The following is a 19,257-nucleotide window of genomic DNA, read 5'->3' as shown; positions in this document are numbered from 1 at the left end:
AGGAATTCCCAGTAAGGGTGGGACATAACCTTGTCTTGATTAAGTCCCTGCCCTTTGTGCACGCCGTGGGTCACCACTGCCAATTGGGTGGTTTAGTGAGTGAAGTACTAGGATCGGCCCCACTCACGGACCTGGTGATGCGACGATCAAACCCGACTAAATAGAGGAAGTAAAGGTCTGTGAAGAAAAAGAGCACGTGTGTTAATGCATGTGTTTGTGACAGAGAGGGAGAGCCATTGATGATCGGAGCCCATCCAAGCTCTTGATAGTAAGTAAAACCAATCAGTATTTCTGGTGCTGACTAGCGAGGGTAGCAACGTTTAATTGGCTAGTTGGCTAATGGCGCACATCCCTAGCTACAGTAGATACAAGGTGGTGCATGATTTGGTCTTGAATGCTCAGGTCAGTAAATATTAGCCTCAGTTTCAACCCTTTTTTTCTAATTATTTCCCAGCTTTCCAGTGTTGTCCAATGAGTGCAGCCAAACAGATGTAAAGCATTTTTATCCTGACAGAGTCACTTCTCTGACATTACGGCTCCTACATTGTCCTGCTATAGGGGCTCCGAGTTTGTACTTCCTCTTGATATATTTCATAATCACGTTGAAGGATTTCTGTAGTAGCAGCCATAAAGGGAAGTCTTAAATTGTGGGTTATTTATCAAGATAAATATAGTTCGGAGGAGTTTTGTTTCACACCCCAAATCGCTGTTTGTGGTGCAGCCTTGCAGCGTCCTCAGGGAAAAGTCAATTATGTGCGAAAATCAATACTGTGATAAAGGCATTTTGTATCCACCCCCCTTAAGAATTGATTTTATGTAAGAGTGCTTGAATCAGCTGCTTATGATTTATTAGTTGTTAATGTGGTTAGACACTAGTGTACTTGCTAATTGTAAAGTTAATAGTTTCGATGTGCAGCTTAGCCATTATCTTCTTTTTTTATGTAGTTCTGTGTTAAAACCCTGTGGTTTTGTGCTTGTTTCCATTGGTGGGTACATTTAGAGACATTAGTTAAATTTTTGTGTTACTCACCAAACACTGCAAAGACATGCACAGAATACTTTTCTTAAGTCATTATTTTAACCTTGAAAGTCACAGTACCTTGTGAATAAAGCGTTGACGCATTACTGAAAGCTTCTATTGTATTTGTTTGCTCTATGAAGAATCCTGAGTTTCTCTCAGTTTTTAGACACATTAAAGATTTCTCTCACTTTACATCCTGTCTGCGTACTCCTCTACCTCTCCTTCCTATCAATCCTAAACTTTACTTAATCCCTGTATTGAGTTTCCTGCGAGCGCTCCGCTTAAAGAACGGCTGAGGGTGTGTGAAAGTTGGTTTGAAATATGTATCCTAACACACCACATTCGGAGACACTCGGATATGAGCTGTCATGTTCTATCATTCAAAATGTTCCTCAGACAGACCCCTGAGCACACTCAGGGAGATGAAGGAACCTTCCTGGCTCATACATTTTCAGGAGCACTCTGTGTGCACTCTTCTCATATAACTTATTTTTGTTTTTGGAATAAAACAAGATGACCTTTTTATCAGCCTGCGTGTCTGATAAACATTATAAGATTCTGCAGTAAATTGAACGGAAGTATCTGTACATTTTACAGTTGTTCCTTTTTTCTGGGAAACTCTCGCTGCCAAGAAGTTGAGACATGTGCACACTAATATTCCACTGTCTGAATATGACAAATCCTGAAATTAATGTGAGTCATGTTAACAGAATGTTCTGAAAATGGCCTTGTTCCGAGTGTGGCTCTTTTTCCAGTTAAGACATGTGGGATATGTCGGTATTATTCAGGGTTTAGTTGCATTCTCTAGACATGTATACAGGGAATTCAGAATATGCACCTCAATTGTGGCTTTCGCCGCAGTTTACAACACACAGAATCGTGCCTGTGTATAGTCAGCTCTATGCGTTGTCATGGAAGCATTACAAGCAAACCAACTTGCCAAAAGTTTGTAAGGCTGAGCTACAGATGCACGTCTAAAAGAAAAGCGTACATTTCTGGTTGGAAGGAGCAACCCACTGACTTTTAAACATTATGAAAGACTTGGATATCAACAGGTTCTTGGATATGTGCAGATATCCCAATGTTGACCTTTTCTAGAAGGTGATGAAGAAAGTGGGAGGCTGTGTCCACTCAGTCTGCCACCAGTGAAAAACTTTGAAAGAATCCTGTTAGGGCACGTTATTCAGAGTATGCATGGCTGCATGTAAACAGCAATATAAGTGGAAAATTCCTTTTCATTGGCCTTGTAAACAGCTTAGTAAGAATATTGTCTTTTCAGATAAAGGGCAAAAAACAGAATATTTTGTGCATGTAAACATAGTCATTGGGTTTCCCCATTTTTATACATCTGTGTATCTTTTTGTACATCATTTACCATATGTTACAAATCTTCTAGTCTTGCTACAAGCACATCCAAGGAGCGTTAAATCCTGACCGTATGTGTTTCATTTGAACTTAATAACACTGCAGCTAAACGAACTGGAGCTGCTTTGTCACTTGCCTGTATGAAATTGCCTTTTTACCCACCAGCGGAGAAAGAAAAGACCATTTGAGCATGAATTATTATCTCAATGACAGTGATTTTCTCTGCCAGAACTAGCCCATGTAGGTTTGAGGGTAATGAAAATGAGAATCATGACATTGAGATTACTGTATGCAGGACCAGAATGCTCAACAACATAATGCAAATCTGCTGTTCTCTTATGAATGAAATTACAATATACAGTGATGGAAAAAGATTAAATGTTCACAAGCAGATTTGAACGATTAAGAGAACTTATGGAAAGCAAATCTCGCAGATTCACCGTCTGAAAGTTGCAGCAGTGTGTTGTCAGGCAGATTTAGCAGAATCTCCCGCGGCTTGAAGGAATGGCTCTGGAAATCAACAAGCTTTTGTCAACTTATCTGTCAAAGCAAATTTGAAAATGGCCCCAGGCATATTTCAAGGCTGCAATTCCTTTAATTAATTGGGGAATTGAGATGTGTGCTGTGCATGAGCATAGGGCCTGCTGTGTGTCAGCTACTGTGCCGTGATAGTTTATGAAAGAAAGACGGAAATGCAAAAACAAAAATGGCTCGCCTCTTCTCCCTGGGTAAGAGATGAAGCTGCTAAGATGTGAAGAGGGCCCGCCCTCAGCTGCCAAGATCTTACCACACTGATTTAAACCTTGCAGGATGTCTGAACCATGACTGTGGTTCGAAGGCAACTTCATCAGTAGCTGTAGTTAGCAGGTTGTGAAAGAACCCCCAGCAAAAATGGTAGTGGCCATTTGCAGTCTGTCAGTTTGCTGAAACAGAAGTCCTCCCCAAGCAAGCCCACTCTGAACTCAGCTGGGATTGACTAATCACTGAATCGGTGCCAAGAACTTTCTGTCACCCTCATTTCCAAGTATTTAATATGGAGATTATGATAATGTATTTTAACCCAGCCAAAGTACCGGGCCAAGTAGATTTACAAATCAAAGCTGCTCTCATCCATGTAACTTCCTTTGAATATTACAGTTTTGTCATTGTCCCATGTCTGTCCTTACTGCTATCATTGAATGATTGTCAGCTACTGGATCTAATCTAGTGAAATGATCTATGAAATGACCCTGTGTGCTGTCAATACTGCCATATTCATAATAATAGGGACAATGTGCCTTTTGTCCGCGTAATGTGTGAAAACCTGCTTGCATGATTGGTTCACGCACGTGTCCCAAGGTCTCACCGTTTTCTCTGTCGTACTACAGAACAAGATGTTCATCTACCGTGGGAAGGAGTACGAGCGCAGAGAGGATTTCGAAGCGCGTCTTCTCACGCAGTTTCCCAACGCAGAGAAGATGAAGACGACGACACCACCCAGCGAGGACACAAAGTGCTCCTCTGGACAATGTATCCTCAGCTTGCGTCACTGACTAATTTGTGACAGTATAGCAGAAGATGTAAATTTTGTGTTTTAGTTTTTGTTAGAAGAATTGTTCAAATGTCATCAGTTTGTTGCAAAGCTATATGCAACATTCAGAGCATACTTACAATTCAGAGCATGAACCAGGATTGTTTGCACACGGCTCTCAACATGGAGGTGGATGAGTCCGCAGCAAGCAGTTAACGATGCTAACAGCATGAAGAGTGCTAACATTAACGACAGTACGCTCTGCACTCTGAGAGTGTAGTGCTCTGAATAACCAAACAGTATAACTATTCCAACAGCGCTTCTTATGATTGGTCCAGCTCCAAAAATAGAAAGTCAATATGTGTCAGCAAATACTGATTTTGCTGGCAGACCGCCACAAAAAAGTGAATGTGTAGGAAACCCTGGACTAAAGACCTTTGCGCACTGAGTCCGTTTTTTGTCCAAAAATCTTGCACATTTAAAACGTTGTGTCAATCATGTTTACACACTGAGTCTGAAACTTTTGTCTGTCATTAAAATTTTCCAAACAGGTTCAATTTTCTGAGAGTTTGCACTTAGAAGAAGGCACAGGCGGTCCGGCTACCAAAACAAAGAACCGAGAAGCTCGTATTACAACACACAGAGAGAGAGTATGACTTCATATTTTACTCAGGACGCCATGATATTATATATATATATATATATTTTAATATATATTTTTTATTATATTATATCGTCACATAGCAAATAGGTGTTTGCTGCTATATTAATGCTCTGAATGTTGTATCCAGCTCCTTAAAGTAAGTGTCTGTAAGTGCCTTTTTACTGTTATGTGTTACAGACAACATGCTTCACATGTATAAATATACATAATACATATGTTTACAAGATGGATTTTATTGAATGTCTGTTAACAATAATACTGAATTATCACCAGGTCCTAATGAATTATATTTCAGTCACTTGAATTCAACAGTTTCATTTATTTCCTTGACGTTTCTGCTGAAGACATCCAGTGTTTCACGGTTAAACCCATCCTCGACCTGCCTGCCAAGTTCCAAAACAAACCAGTCTCTGAGCAAATATTGAGGTAAGCAGGATATCCCCGCTCCGCACACATTCATTCTTTACAATTACAGAGTGTGTTACTCAAAGTCACACACCATGCATTTCAATCCAGCGAGCCCAATTTACTTCCCCAGTCACTCAAAAACAATTTAGAGACCTTGTGATGACATGCAAAAGTGCATTAGCATTTTTTTAAAGTGCTGTATCGAGGGCGACTGTGGTGAGAGCGATTAAATCTTGATGTAAATGTGTGTCTGCGTACAACCAATAGCGGCTGACCTTCTTGTCGTTCTCGTGGTTATTAACTCGCACCAGCCATCTGCTATTAGTCACTGTGCCAAGTACAACATTGTTTCTCTGACATCATTAATACCTTTGTGTCGCGCACCGGGGCCACAGCAAACAGCAGGCCCCCTACACTCCCACTTGTTTGCCCAATCTGTACGCCAGCCATGCACTGCATCAGTCAGCTGTGCAAATTCACTTTGATATGCCACCCAACGCATCAATGGACATAATTAAAAGAAGACATTTACTTGGAAAACCTTTAGGCAAATATACCTGCGCACTGATCTTATCACACGCCTGCACCATTGGTCACATCCCCCTGCAGAAGCCTGTTGGCTTGTTTGCTAACTGTGTCTGATTGGAATATGTAACTCTGTTAATAGCCTAGATTAGACAGGCATGTTTAGAGAGTGATAGAGGACTGTTCCACACCGACTGTCTGTCCGTCTCTCCCTCTCTGCCAACTCTGTTTTTTTTTTTTTTCCCTCCAGCTCTCATCGTGCTTTTCCCTGGTTGTCTCTCGCCGTCGCTATCTCCCTGTTTTCTCTCATTTATTCTCTCATTCAGTGCAAAAGAACAGCAGTGCATAGCAATGAGACTGAGCTGTTTGAGCCAAAGGGTCACAGCAGCACGCAGAGCACACCCCCTCCTGACCTTGCTTTGTCCACACCATGCCACTGCATCATCACCAGCCCGCCAGCTAATGACATGTAAAAGGCCTAATTGGGGTAGCGCCGCTGATTTAAAGCGGCTTTATTAATCTGTTTATTAGATCAGAGGCTCAGACGCTCTCTCTCTCTCTCTTTTTTTTTTTTAGGTTAACACTGCGCTTTCTCTGCTAATTTGGGAACGGTTCTCATCATGTTCATTAAATAGTGTGCTGCCCTTTGTGACCAGGCACAGAAAGGGAACAGCTGATTGTCGGTAGAATATAAATCGCTCAAGTTCCAGTTAAGGCACAGACACACCAAAGTTAGATCAAAGAACTAGTGGCAAAGAAGGCTGACTGTTGCGTCGCCTCACATCGCCTGTGTCTGTTTCACTGAACACACCGCACAGACTACAACCAATGGCTAACTAGCATGTACACTCTTCACCTGCATGAGAGGAAATAACTCTTCATAACAGCAGGCAGCGGTATTCTGTATTTGTCATTCAAAACGGAAAACCAGACGACCGACAGGATTGATTCAAGACATTAATTAGCCAGTTAGCACATTAAAGGGATATTTTAGATTACTTGAAATGAGGTTGTATGAGGTACTTATCCATTGACGGTATATTAAATTCAGTAGATGTAAGTTGGCAAGCCCGCAGTTTGGAGAAGCAGGCTGAAGTCTGACATGGAAGCTGAGCAATCTACTGCTGTGGAGGGTTCAGCCACTGAAAAAAAGTCCCACCTAAAAAACTCAATATCACTTTAAATGCACGCTATATTTATAATATTTTTGCTGCTTAACCCTAATGTCAGACAGTGATTTCCAGGGGAAAATTAAGCCTTTATATCGCTCTCTTCAAAGCCAGACTCCATTGAGAAAAACAGTGATTTAACATCACTGAACACAGGAGCTGCTGGTCTGTTGCTGTCTTTAACAGTTATTTTGTTTGTGTTAATATGTGACTTTGGCTTTAAAGAGGGTAAGTTCATTTCACACAATAACACAAAATTACTACCTGATCAAAGCAGGCGGAGACCAGCAGCTCCTGTGTTCAGCAAGCTAAAATTATTGTTTATGTCAGTGGAGTCTGGTGGCTTTGATGAGCGCATAGACAGAGAACTGAGGCCTTTAATGGCTTCCCCGTGGAAATAGGCTGTCTGACAGAAAGGTAAAGCAGTGAAAACACTCAACATATCATACACTTAAACTGATGTGGATTTTGTTAAGTAGGACTCATTTTAGGTGGCTAAAATACATTTTGTTGCTGACCCCTATCCACAGTGGTACATTGCATAGCTTCTGTGACAGTCATCAGCCTGCTTCTCCAAACTGGGGGCACTCCATCTGACATGTATTGTAGTACCCCATACAATCTCACCTCAAAGAATCCAATCTATCCCTTTAACAACACAACCTTGTGTTGGAAGAACAAATTATATTTACCCTGTGCTAGCAAACAATAGCACAGACAGTCCAAAGTGTTTCTGCTAAAGAGCTCACTGGCTAAAAAACTTAATCTTACCTTATATAACAAGTTTGTTTTGATCTCACTCACTCTTGACTTGAGCCGCTTGTTTGCTTTCCTTACTTCCATTCCTCTTCTTGTAACTGATTTGAACTACCAGTCAGTGATTGCATTCAAAGACGGCCTCTGCCTCCTCTGATGCCGATTCAACATGCTGAATCGGTCGGAAAAAAGCAGACAAGGGACAACTAGTGCCAACGGTGCAGGGCACACCACCAAAACAAGGGCAACAGATGTTCGTCGACGGCCCAGCAATGACCAACAGCCATCCGTCAGCTTGGTGTTTCAGGGCCCTAGGACCTGAGTCAGATTGCTCTGTGGAGTTTGAAAGCTCTGTGTGGTCTGTTCATTAGCAAAACATAAACAGTCCTTAGCAAAAAAAAAAAAGGTCAAAAGTTGTAGCATCCCATCTGTACACACTTATTACTGCTGCTACAAACATAAAAGGGCAGCGGCTTTGGAACGGCACTGATTTCCTTTCATATTTTATTCATAATTGTTTACTAATAAAGGCAGAGCATGCTCTTCGAAACATATGGCATTGTTTTAGGAATGCAGTATGCTTTATGAGGATAGTATATCTGCACTCTTTTCCCTAGGAGAGTGTAAATTTCTGTTGGCGAGAGAGACAGATAGAAAGATGGAAAAAGAGCCGTCTATGTGAGGGACCATATATGTGCCCAGACAGCTGCTCCCACAGCCACCATACAACACATTTTCCTAGTGTGAAAAGTCTATTAACCTGATTTGGCAAAGTTCATCCCCCTAGTCACGTATGCTGCAGCTTCTCTACGTGTCGGACTAACGTCAGCGGCTGCTAGTGACGTGTGCGACCCAAAAATGAATTTATTTACCATGTAGATGAAGCCTTTTTAGACAGCTTGTCAAAACCAACATGCTACATGTAAATGCCACAGCTCCTGGCAGAGGCTAGCCTAGAGGGGGGCCTGTCCTGTGTTTGACCTGAAGCAAAGCAATCAACCTTTGAATCAAGCCGTAGATTGCCCATAACAGTTTTAATTTACTCAGGCGCTGATTTTCTCCCTCCCCAGCTTCTACACGGTAAATGAAGTCCATAAATTCCAGTATTCCAGGCCAGTGAGGAAAGGAGAGAAGGACCCCGACAATGAGTTTGCGGTAATTGCTGTCTTCTTTTTTCTTTTCACTATGACTTAACTTGTCCATTTCATTTTTTTCTGATGTTTTATGAATTATTTGTTGACATTAGAGTCACCATGAGTATAATTTTTATGTTTTTTTTTTTAAATGAAAAAAAAAAGAAAGATTAAACCAGTTTGAATTTCTAAAAAAGTTGTAGCATCCCATCGCAAAAGCAGCTCAGGAATGACCTGAGGAACATGACAAAGAGCTGAAGGGGTCAGCCTGGCACCCAAATTCCCCAGATTTCAGCCGGATTGAGCATTAGTGGGACGTGCCAGTACCCCATCTTCGCCCTGGTGCCAAACACCACATCCACTTGAATGCCAGGACTCAGGGTTTCCCAGCAGAACACTGCATCATAATCACCTGTCAGTGATTTTAATGTTGCAGCTGATCCTTTATTTGCCAGCGTTAACAAAAACTTGCAGAGTTTTAATCATTTATGGTTTGAGTGATAATGATCCTGCGTATTTATATCCCAGATTTTAGTTTTTTTTACAAATGATGCCTAGCATAGGTAAACAGATATTACATAACATGGATTTTTTCTATCTCAAAGATTTCTTGTTTGTCTCTCACTCACACACTCACAGATGAATCCTAGACACATACACACACACAAATTGTTAAATATACAACAGATTTCACCTGGAACAAGTGACTCAGCTCTGCTAACAGGGCAAAAAATTGCACATCTGCAACATCATGTACTTTGGTGGGTGAGTTACAACAGGCAGAAAAATGATCTCCAAGCCTGATCAAACAGTTTGTCAGTCTGTTCTGATGCTGAGATGCAGCAAACGAAGGGCTTTTCCTTTTTGTCTGTTCTGATCAGGTTTTCTTTGTCGAGCCATCGCTTCTGCTGTTTTTTCAATTTATTATGGGATGCTGCTGTAATATTGCCTGAGATATATGTTTGAGGTTTCCACAGTTTTTTTCCAGCAGAATACATCAATAGGAAAGCAGAACTCTCATTAAACACAGGAAAAAATGGTTGCCAACAAGAAGATCCAGAATAAATAAAATTACTGACAGTGATCCAAATCTGGTTGCCTACTGCAGCTATTACTGTTGAGTCCTGATTTTTACTACGTCTTATGAGTTACGCTTCGTGCACGCTTAATTATATCCAGGTTGCAAATGACAAAGGCGACAAATTAAACCCATTCATGCTCTCCTCTGTTTATTGTGGCATCAATTCAGCTGAGCGGGATGATGTATTTAACTCATCTCAGACTGACTGATAGGACTCTCTCCGTCCTGACAGTGAGGTGATGGGTACCTATTGCTAGACATATTGCAACTGTCAAACCTGTTAACTATGTGAGTAAGTATGCTAAAGCTGACTCACTTTATTTAATTGTTCAAATTGAGGTGTTGTTTTTCCTCGCACATACTAATGAAAAATATTCAAAGGGGACCTATTAGGCTGCTTATTTTTTGTCACATATACAGTATAATGTAAAACATAATGTAAAAGTAATCCCTGTCAGCAAAAACCTCAGGCTTCAAACCGTTCTGAATACTCTGTTTTCAGTGTTATTTTTTCCTTAAAGACAAGCCGATGTTAGCTGGTGACAGACTTCCTTATATGGTCAACTATTCCAGGCACACCTGCTGCAAGTGTTTACATTATGTAGCCTACACTGCTACATGTGGCTACATGCTAACGTCAGGGAAACATGTAATCTTGGTTGCAGACGTTGTTGATTTCTCAAATTTTGCCAGTATCTGTTAGTTCTGTGCAACCTTGCAATTTTGTCCAATCACTGCAACTTCGGTGGCGATCAGCTGTTGCTGTCCCCCATCACAAATAGATTATATTTCTGTGGAAAACACTGAATACTTTTAATAATAAGATCCAAATCTGAGATAGCAGCACAGCTATTTTTTGCAGTTTTCACTTTCCCCTGCAACTTCATTGCAAAAAAAATTAGATTAAATTATATAAAAATGGCCATAAACATTGCAACATGCATCGAAATGTTTTAGAAAAGCTGGTGTTAGGCATTTCAGGCTGCTATAATCCCAAAAGCAGCCAGCGAAATTGCGGAGGGACTTTTTATTGGTGATTTTATTGGCTATTTTCCGTTACAGTTGTTCTACGTGCTGCAGTAGAGTGGTGCAGGAATGAGTCCTACAACCTGGAATGAGTTAGCATCTTAGCACTTTAATGTTTTTTTTTTTTTAGATAGATGCCTGAGATAAGGTTTGTAGTTAACACAAGCTTAAGAGACATTTGCATTTTGTTCTACAACATAAAAATACCTCACTTGTAAATTCTGAAGCTTTTATGTGTCTTAAAAAAGGCGGCTAGCAACAAGCTAAATAAGACTACAAAATGTCATCACACTAAACACAGCTGTACAGGCTCGTTGTGGTGGTGACGATGAAGTCATACGACTGTAGTGGAGTTCTTTTTGTAGTGTAATGTTAGCTTTTTGCTTCTGGCAATTGCACTTCGGCTTTAAAAATCCTAAAAAGGCCCGCCCGCTAGTTCCCCCGGTAGAGCAGGCGCCCCATGCACAAAGGCTATGTCTTTGCCACAGTGGCTGCAGTTTCGATTCCAACTCTGGCCCCTTGCTGCATTGCATGTCATCCCCCCTCTCTGTCCCCATTTCAGGCAGATTTTCCCATCTAATAAAGGCAAAAATGCCCCCAAAAAAAACATAAAAATCCCATCAGCTTTATGTTGAGGGAGCCAGGGCAAGGCTAACTTCCTGTTGACCTACAAAAAAGAAATGTCATCCCCTGCAGCACTCTGTAACAGAAACCCCGAGATACAGAAGACCTGGGAACACTGACCAATCAGAGCAGACTGGGCTTTTTTGGAAGGGGGCCTTAAAGAGACAGGCACTAAAACAGAGTGATTCAGGTAGAGGGTGAATACAGGTGTTCCAGCACAGACAGCATGATGAAAATAGTGTTTTTAACTATTAAAGCATGTTAGCATGTTCTAGTAGAAACCTAGAATACAAGTATGAGCCTGAAAATAAGCACAATAGATCCTCTATGAATGCTGAAACCCTCTGCAAGGGAAGCCGTCGTCTCTTGTGGTGTATGTTTTTGTTTTCAAGATCTAGAGTCATTATTTGAGCTCCATGATGTATTAGAGGAGATTCCATCTTATTTGGGCTGTCAGTGAGCGGGCCTTAATGAGCTGCCATCCAGACAGGGAGGTAGCACACACCTCCATCCCACCAGCTCCCCCCTACAATGGGCTTTGATTGAACAGCCATTACATCATCTTACTCTCATTCATGCTACGACAGTCTAAGAGCTTGTTTCAATGTGGTTTGGCACAAAATCGGCAGCAAATTGATGTCTAAAGTGCCTGTCGTGTCTTCTGCGCCGAGTTCTGATTTTGTGTCTCTGTCATTTCTTGTCAACAGAACATGTGGATTGAGAGGACCACGTACACGACAGCATACAAGCTCCCTGGCATCCTGCGCTGGTTTGAAGTCAAGTCAGTCTCCACAGTGAGTATGAAGGGCCTGTGTGCCAGGCAGGCCTCCTAATCAGATGAGGATCTGCAGCCTTGCTCAGAGGCAATCGATATGATTTGTCCACTTAAGCTGTATAGACAGCCGTGTGGACGCAGGCATGCCACTCCCCGGACTAACGACGGGGCACGTTCGCTCTATGCCAGAGGGCCCACATTGATTCGCCTAGCACTCCTCGAAGACTGTTCCCACTGAAAATAGCTGCACAGCACAAACACAAGTGGAGGAGAGTTCAGAGCGCAGTCAGTCACTGTTTACTTTCCTGTAATAGAAATACCTGGATTGCTGTACTTAAAACCGGTTGATGAGAGGACGGAATAACAGCTGCAACAAATGACTTTTAAGTGTTTACTGTAGCACTTGGAATGTGCACATTTCCCCTCCATCCCACTGAAACTGCATTAAAATTTCATTATTTTAGCTCTGTTGTTTTGACTAATTAAAAATGCTGGTCTGGTGTCCCCATTCTGAGCCGCGATGTTGTCTGGTGGAAGAGGGAGTGTGGAGAAATGAGTGCAGTAAAATAAGTTGGGAGCACAAGAGCAGGTTACAGTATCACTTAGAGCCAAAACATCCCGCCTCATCCTTTTAATGTGTCGTTAGTTTGTCCCAAAACAAATGCACTACTTAGCGTAATTAGCCCGGCAAAGTATTATGCAATCAATTACTCTTTGTCGCCTTGATTAGTCACTTTGATGTCTGTGCTGGTGAGGGCTCTATAAAAGGGGCACTTCTGAGAGTCTATCCTTAGCTAAGGTGTTGCCTACAGTCTGCTCACTCAGTATATAGTGCATGAAATTTATTTTTCAAAATGGGGGGAAATTCCCTCTTAAGTTTTTCACATAGTTATACACTTTTGGGTGAGGCTTAACTATGCTTACTATGACCTCGTCCTATTCGTACATCAGATTGTATTTGGTCACTCTGGTGTTGTTCCAGTGACATCACACATCAGTGGGGCCTTCGTTAAGGCCAATTCTTACCCTTACTTTTTGTACTAAAAAGAAAAATACAAACGGGCACCAATCAAAGTTTCTCTTTTTCACAGAAGTAAGACTAACTTTGGCTTATTTGCCTCGTCAACTGCTTGTATCTAAAACAGTCTTAGTCAGTCTTGTTAGTCATCTAGCCAGTTAGTCCACTGTTCCAAAATCACCAATAAATCTAAATTGACCAACTTAGATGTAAAAATCTGCTCAACTGCACGCTGTTATCCCTGCGGTATCCCTCTGTGTCTCAGCTGTATGTTGAGCAGCGTCTCTCACTGGTGCTTCGGAAGCAGCCACAGTTAAGTGACATCATGTTTCAACAAACATAAAATTAATAGCAACAAAAGAAACTACATAATATCAGAAATACTTTATTAAAGTATTAAAGTAATACAATATTTTACAAGTTTAAAAGTAACAGTTGGTTGTTAAAACCTCAAAAAAACCTCATCACAGTGAGTGTACGACGTGCTGCAAGTTTGTTTGTTTGTTAATACGAACGTCTTTACCACAGTTAGCCCATTAAAACAGCGGCAGTGGCAACAGTACACATTAAAATGGCTGCCACCCTGACCATCCTGCTGTGTCGATTAGAAAGGGAATATTCTGTTCTTCCCTTTTCCCAGCTGTGAGGTGACTAAAAGTGGACATTGCAACAAGCTGAACAGCGTCAGAGAAACACTGATTTGTAACATGAAACTGCTTTATACAGTGTTTTTACTGGTTTAACCCTTCGAAACCTGCAGCGACATCACTCCAAACACTTTTTGCAAGTATTTTTTTGATACCTGAACTAATTGGTTTGATTTCTTTTAAAAGATAAGGAACTTTTTTGGCATGACATTTCCTGCAAATAATAGGTGAAGAAAAAGAAATTAGCCGAGAGAGAGAATTATTAGAAAATTATAACAACAACAAAAAAAAACCAAGGGGAAAATGTACAGAAAATTCAATGTATAATTATGATAATATTTATAATTATACATTTAAAATTAGGTTATAGCAAAAAATATATATTCTGTATGTTTATTGTTATTATTTTTATTTTATTTTAGCCCCTTTTTTAGGTCATTTTTCTTTTTTTTGTCCTAATTTTCACTTTTTTGGAACTTTTTTACTGGTATCATGCTCATATTTGGGTCATTTCTTGTTTTTAAAGAAATCAGTCAACTCAGGTTTTAGAGGGTTAAATCACCTGGTCTGTTTAATTTGAAGAGTAAGAGACCTCTGTGGATAATTTGTCTCCTGGTAAAAATGTCCTGAACAATGAACACTAAAGGAATCCTTACCTGGAGAAGTTTCCACTGGTTGCAGCCTGCACCCCTCACTAGTAGATGCCACTAAATCCTGCACACTGCTCCTTTAAATGTGTGCGGGAATACCCCTATTACAAGTGCCAAATTTGCAGGAATTGATGAAATTATGCACAGTACCGCCAATCCTGCACTGAAATCCAGGCCCTGACCTCTTTTTCATAGCCTAGCACCACATGACAGCCACACACCAGGCATCTTGGACATTCAGCTCATCACAATAATCCTTCTAGTTGCTACATCCTCAGCACAATCATTTCAATCCAAAGATCTGATCCCACCCTAACTCCCTAGTCCATGTAGCGAAGTGCTGTTCTCCGTTGCCACACTAATTCAAAGCAGAGGCCTCTTCCTTCAGGCTGGGTTGGAACATACTGTCAGGAGCAGCTTGCCCTCCAGATGAGCCAGGGAGAGGCCAGGTCCCTGAGGTTAGACTCTCTATTTAAAGCTTAATGACTGGGCTGAGATTCACCAAGCTAAAACCCTCCATCTGACAATGCTTTTTATCAAGCTGGACTGAGACATACCGGCACAGATTGGAGATTTGTCTCCCTGGCACAACATCTTTATTTTTTTTGGCTCAGGTCTAAGTCTGACATTTACTCAACAATCCACTCATGTTTCCTCTAAATTCTTACTAGCAAGCTGCAAGGAGGTGATTTTTTCCCCCCCCCATCCAAAGTAATGAGTTTGCTTCCACGTGGAGTTACACAGATTGAGTTGGAATTTTCTTTCACACAATAGTGGAATTAATGTCAGCATTTCCAAGTATTTTATTCATTTTTCTCAGACTTATATTTTGTTGACATGGGAACTGAAATTCCCTTACACCAACGTGTTATCCATCTTTATTTGACAGTTGCAGGTTCATGTATGGGCGCATAGGAAAATGATTCATTGCTTCTCTATCCTCCATGATTTATGTGCATAGTTAAGGGTTTCTAAGCCCATCCTCTAATAACCTATCCCTAGTCAGTGAACGCAAAATGTTTCTGCTCTACTGTTGGGATTACAGAGACAGTAGTGATGTATGTGTGTGTATGCACTCAAAGAGGTGTGTAAGCACTGAGGATAGTTGATAACACCTTCACTTAACTTCACAGGAGGAGATCAGTCCACTGGAGAACGCCCTGGAGACGATGCAGCTGACCAATGAGAAGATCAGCAGCATGGTGCAGAGGCATCTCAACGATCCTAACCTTCCAATCAACCCCCTCTCCATGTTGCTGAATGGGATTGTGGACCCAGCAGTCATGGGAGGTTTTACCAACTATGAGAAGGTAGAAAACATGAAAAAGTTCTGGATTTATTTCATCCCGTTATTGTCTCAACCTGTACACCTGTATGTCCACATTTTGAGCATTGTGTTAGTTCAGGCAGGACACGATGGCAAGCTCATCTCACTGCTGCTGCTTTCCCTGCCTTAGGCTTTCCTTGTAGGCGCATGGAAGGGCAGGGAGTTTGCTCTCTTTGCCTCAGGCTTTCCTTGTTTGCACATGGAGGGGCAGACAGGTGTGCTCTCTCTGCCTTAAGTATATCCAAGCAGGCACGTATTAGTGACTTTCTGCAAAGGCCCAAGGAAAGGCAGAGAGGCCCCAGAACAGAGCCATACCGCCAAATATAATACTGCCAATGGAAATAAGGTTTTCTTTGACTAAATGTTCCAGACTGAACTCCATTTTTAGCGTCACTCTACTTTAAGAGAAGGAATAATTTGACATTTTGGGAAATTTGCTTTTTTTGTTTGAGTTGATGAGGAGATCAGTACCACTAAATATGAAGCTAAAGCCAGAAGATGGTTCGCTTCGCATAAAGACTGAAAGCAGGGGGAAGCTAGCTAGCCTGCTCCTCTCTTAAGCTAACAAAATCCACCTACCAGCACCTCTAAAGCTCATTTCATACCTCATGTAACATCCTTGTCGTCACAGTGAGGTTGCCAGGCAATCAGGAGACTTCAGAGACTTCAAAGATGTCGTCCGGCACATAAACCCTGTAACACGAGTAGTTGTTTTTGTGCACTTCAGCGGTTGTAAATAAATGACAAAAAAAACGTGTTAATTAGTGAGCTTTAGGGCAGAGTCCTGCAGAGGTATGATTTACAAGACCTGCTCTCAAACCTGAACTGTGGCTTGTAATACTGCACCCACCACCTGCACATATGACCAATTAGTTCAGCACTCGACCTGCCAACACAAGATATGTGGCCCGACACGTAACAGCAAATCTTCAATAACCATGCACTGTTCAAATAATTCAGTGAGGCAGCACGTTTGAAGTGATCATTTTGGGACATTTTATACATGTGAAACTAAAATAGGTGAATATATTTTAAAACTTTAGTAAGTAAAGAAACCAGAACTGAACCCAGTAATAAAATGAAGATAAAATACAACCCGCAAATCACCGTTTTTTGCGGGTCAGCCACCCACAGCTATCCAACCTGATGCAGGACTCTGCTTTAGAAGTACTGATAGGCAGATGTTTCCTTTGGACAGAGCCTGGCCTTGCTGTTTCCCTCTGTTTCAGTCATGCATCATATATATACTTCTGTGAAAAAGCTTGTGCAGAGCTTTCACAGACACGCTGTGCACCTCCTGAGCAATGTGACTATGTGCCAGGCACAACAGATGCCGTTGAAGTTTGACAGCACATCAGAGCCAGTAGGTGGGATTTTGCGGACAAGTACCTCACATTCGTTACAGCAACAGCAATTAGCATGGACCAGTTTGAAGAAAAGCTAGTGGAGCAACTCAGAAGATGTCAACACTTGTATTATTGATAAAAATTACTGTAGTTAACACTTCCCAAAAGGAGATTGTCAAATAGCTGGAGAGGAATGTTGGAGAGTCTACTTGTAAATGGAAGCCTCTGAGGGACATTATAGCAAAAAGAATCAGCTCCTGGCTTCTTCCTTTTCGTCAAGCATAGGAAAACGGAGGGCAATTATGGAGCTACAGTGGACATTAGTTGTGCAAACTTTAATAGCAAGTCCCAACATGCATGTGTGAAATTACATGCTACACGCACTCCGCTACAGTAGTGGCAGTAGTGTCAGTCCCCTAATTTCACACTCAAAACGAAGTGAAGAAGCTTATTTCCCATAATGTCCAACACAAGATCTTCTGACACATTTTTATATTCCTGAAAATGTCTGTAAATTTCTAATACATCAATCTACATTCAAAGCAAGTTCAGATAAGCCCTTGTTTTCATGCTGTGAAATGAAATCATAATCTCGTGCATATTTTAGATCCTAGAAGCTCTAATTTCATCAGCCTTAACATTATTATCACTACACTTGTGACCAGTCTCTCACACATCATTTGCCTCTCAACATCACAGAGCATCATAAATCCGTTTTTGTTTGATGTGACCTGAGCCTTTTTTCTTTCAAAACTCAATCTTCCCTGCACGCTGTTTTTTTTAGCACATTTCTAGTGTTCTCACTGTTTTTTTGTTTTTTTTAGCGGCACACTCCATTCACTGTAACACAGTAGCGACTCATGTGGAAAGAGAAACTCTTCTGAAATAGTGTTTGATCATAAAAAAAGTGATAGCCTGCTGGTTTCCCAGCATATATCACAACCTGGAATAGATTCATATTGGTCTCGTGAAACGGTGCAGTATGAGTCAGAGGAGGAACGATGTGAATTCTTTGCCCTCAGGTCACTCCTTCGTCTCGGTGAAATAGTGCAGGTGGTGGAGGAGAGACGGATGTCTCGAGTATATTTTTTCTCATCTTAACAGCTCCTCCCGATGCTTCCCCCCTTTGAATGTCTTTTTTTTTCTCCCTCGTTTCTCATTTTATTTATATTACAAACTTCTTCACATTTCAGATTGTTCCCTCCGTCTTACTCTGTAGTTACCCCTCCTTTTCCTCCCTTCATACAAACAGACTTACTCTAGTATTCTCTCTCTCTCCTACAGGCCTTCTTCAATGATAAGTACATGCAGGAACACCCAGAGGACCTTGAGAAGATAGAGAAACTGAAGGACTTGATCGCCTGGCAGGTAAGACTGAAGCTCCTACACCTGCAGCTATGTGGAGTGCATATGATCTTGGTGAAGCATCGCACCGGAGTTCATAAAGCATCAGTCTGTGTCGCCAAACATGTCAGGGTTCAAGGAAAAGTGTCATGGCCTGCTCGTCACAAATTACACGCTTGTTTACTTTAAAAGATGACGTTTTTCATCATATTACATGGTATTTCTTTTTCCGTGGCGCACAGAAAGAGCAGAGGAATAAATAGCCTACAGGCAGCCAAAATACTGAGTGTGATAAGATGGTATGGGGGAGCATGAGATGCATGAAAATTTGAATTCATGCCACTTGGCCTTTCAGCATGAGTGGGCTTTCCTAATTTGCATGGATTTGCTTTGGGCTATTCACTTAGCCTTTCAGGTGCTGAAAAGATAGTGGCCTTATATGCAAGTTGCTGTGGTTTAAGTTATTAAGAAGTTAATTAATGGAATCAAAAGCAGAAATTTGGGAGCCATGGGAGCACCACCCCAGCAAGGGCCCTATAGACACCGGGCAGTGTGTTTTGACACCTGAAAGTCTTTCACACACAACGGAGAGTTTGTATGCTGAAGGATACGTGTTTGGTTCTGTATATTATGGCATTTATATCTGAAATGTTGTCCCCTTACTAAAGCGCTGCTGCTGCAAAATGAAAAGTCACTCTGAAAGGTTACAGCTGAAAATATAATATCGTTTGAAGAACTTGTGAGTGCACTGCCAAGAGTGTCCAATGACGGTAACTGAAGTGAGCAGGGGGAAAAGTGTGTTAAAGAGTTCAGTGGAGATAATAGCGAGGGAGAGTGCTGAAGCAAACATTCTGAAGTTAAGGAGGAC

General features: G+C 41.4%; 1 protein-coding gene across 2 annotated transcripts in view; it reads left to right on the top strand.

Annotated features, from left to right (window-relative positions):
* Positions 1–19,257, top strand: part of dock1 (dedicator of cytokinesis 1) — a 271,540-nt gene that overhangs the window by 231,571 nt on the left and 20,712 nt on the right. For both annotated transcript variants that reach the window (XM_050059204.1, XM_050059203.1), the window contains exons 41-46: positions 3,754–3,895; positions 4,905–4,986; positions 8,489–8,573; positions 11,990–12,076; positions 15,506–15,682; positions 18,330–18,413. In XM_050059204.1, coding sequence (XP_049915161.1) covers positions 3,754–3,895; positions 4,905–4,986; positions 8,489–8,573; positions 11,990–12,076; positions 15,506–15,682; positions 18,330–18,413 — 657 coding nt within the window. The remainder of the gene's footprint in view (positions 1–3,753; positions 3,896–4,904; positions 4,987–8,488; positions 8,574–11,989; positions 12,077–15,505; positions 15,683–18,329; positions 18,414–19,257) is intronic.

The sequence above is a fragment of the Epinephelus moara genome, chromosome 13 (assembly GCF_006386435.1).
Source record: "Epinephelus moara isolate mb chromosome 13, YSFRI_EMoa_1.0, whole genome shotgun sequence".
NCBI lineage: Eukaryota > Metazoa > Chordata > Actinopteri > Perciformes > Serranidae > Epinephelus > Epinephelus moara.
Note: the sequence above shows the minus strand (reverse complement) of the source record. Positions and strands in the feature narration are given on the sequence as shown.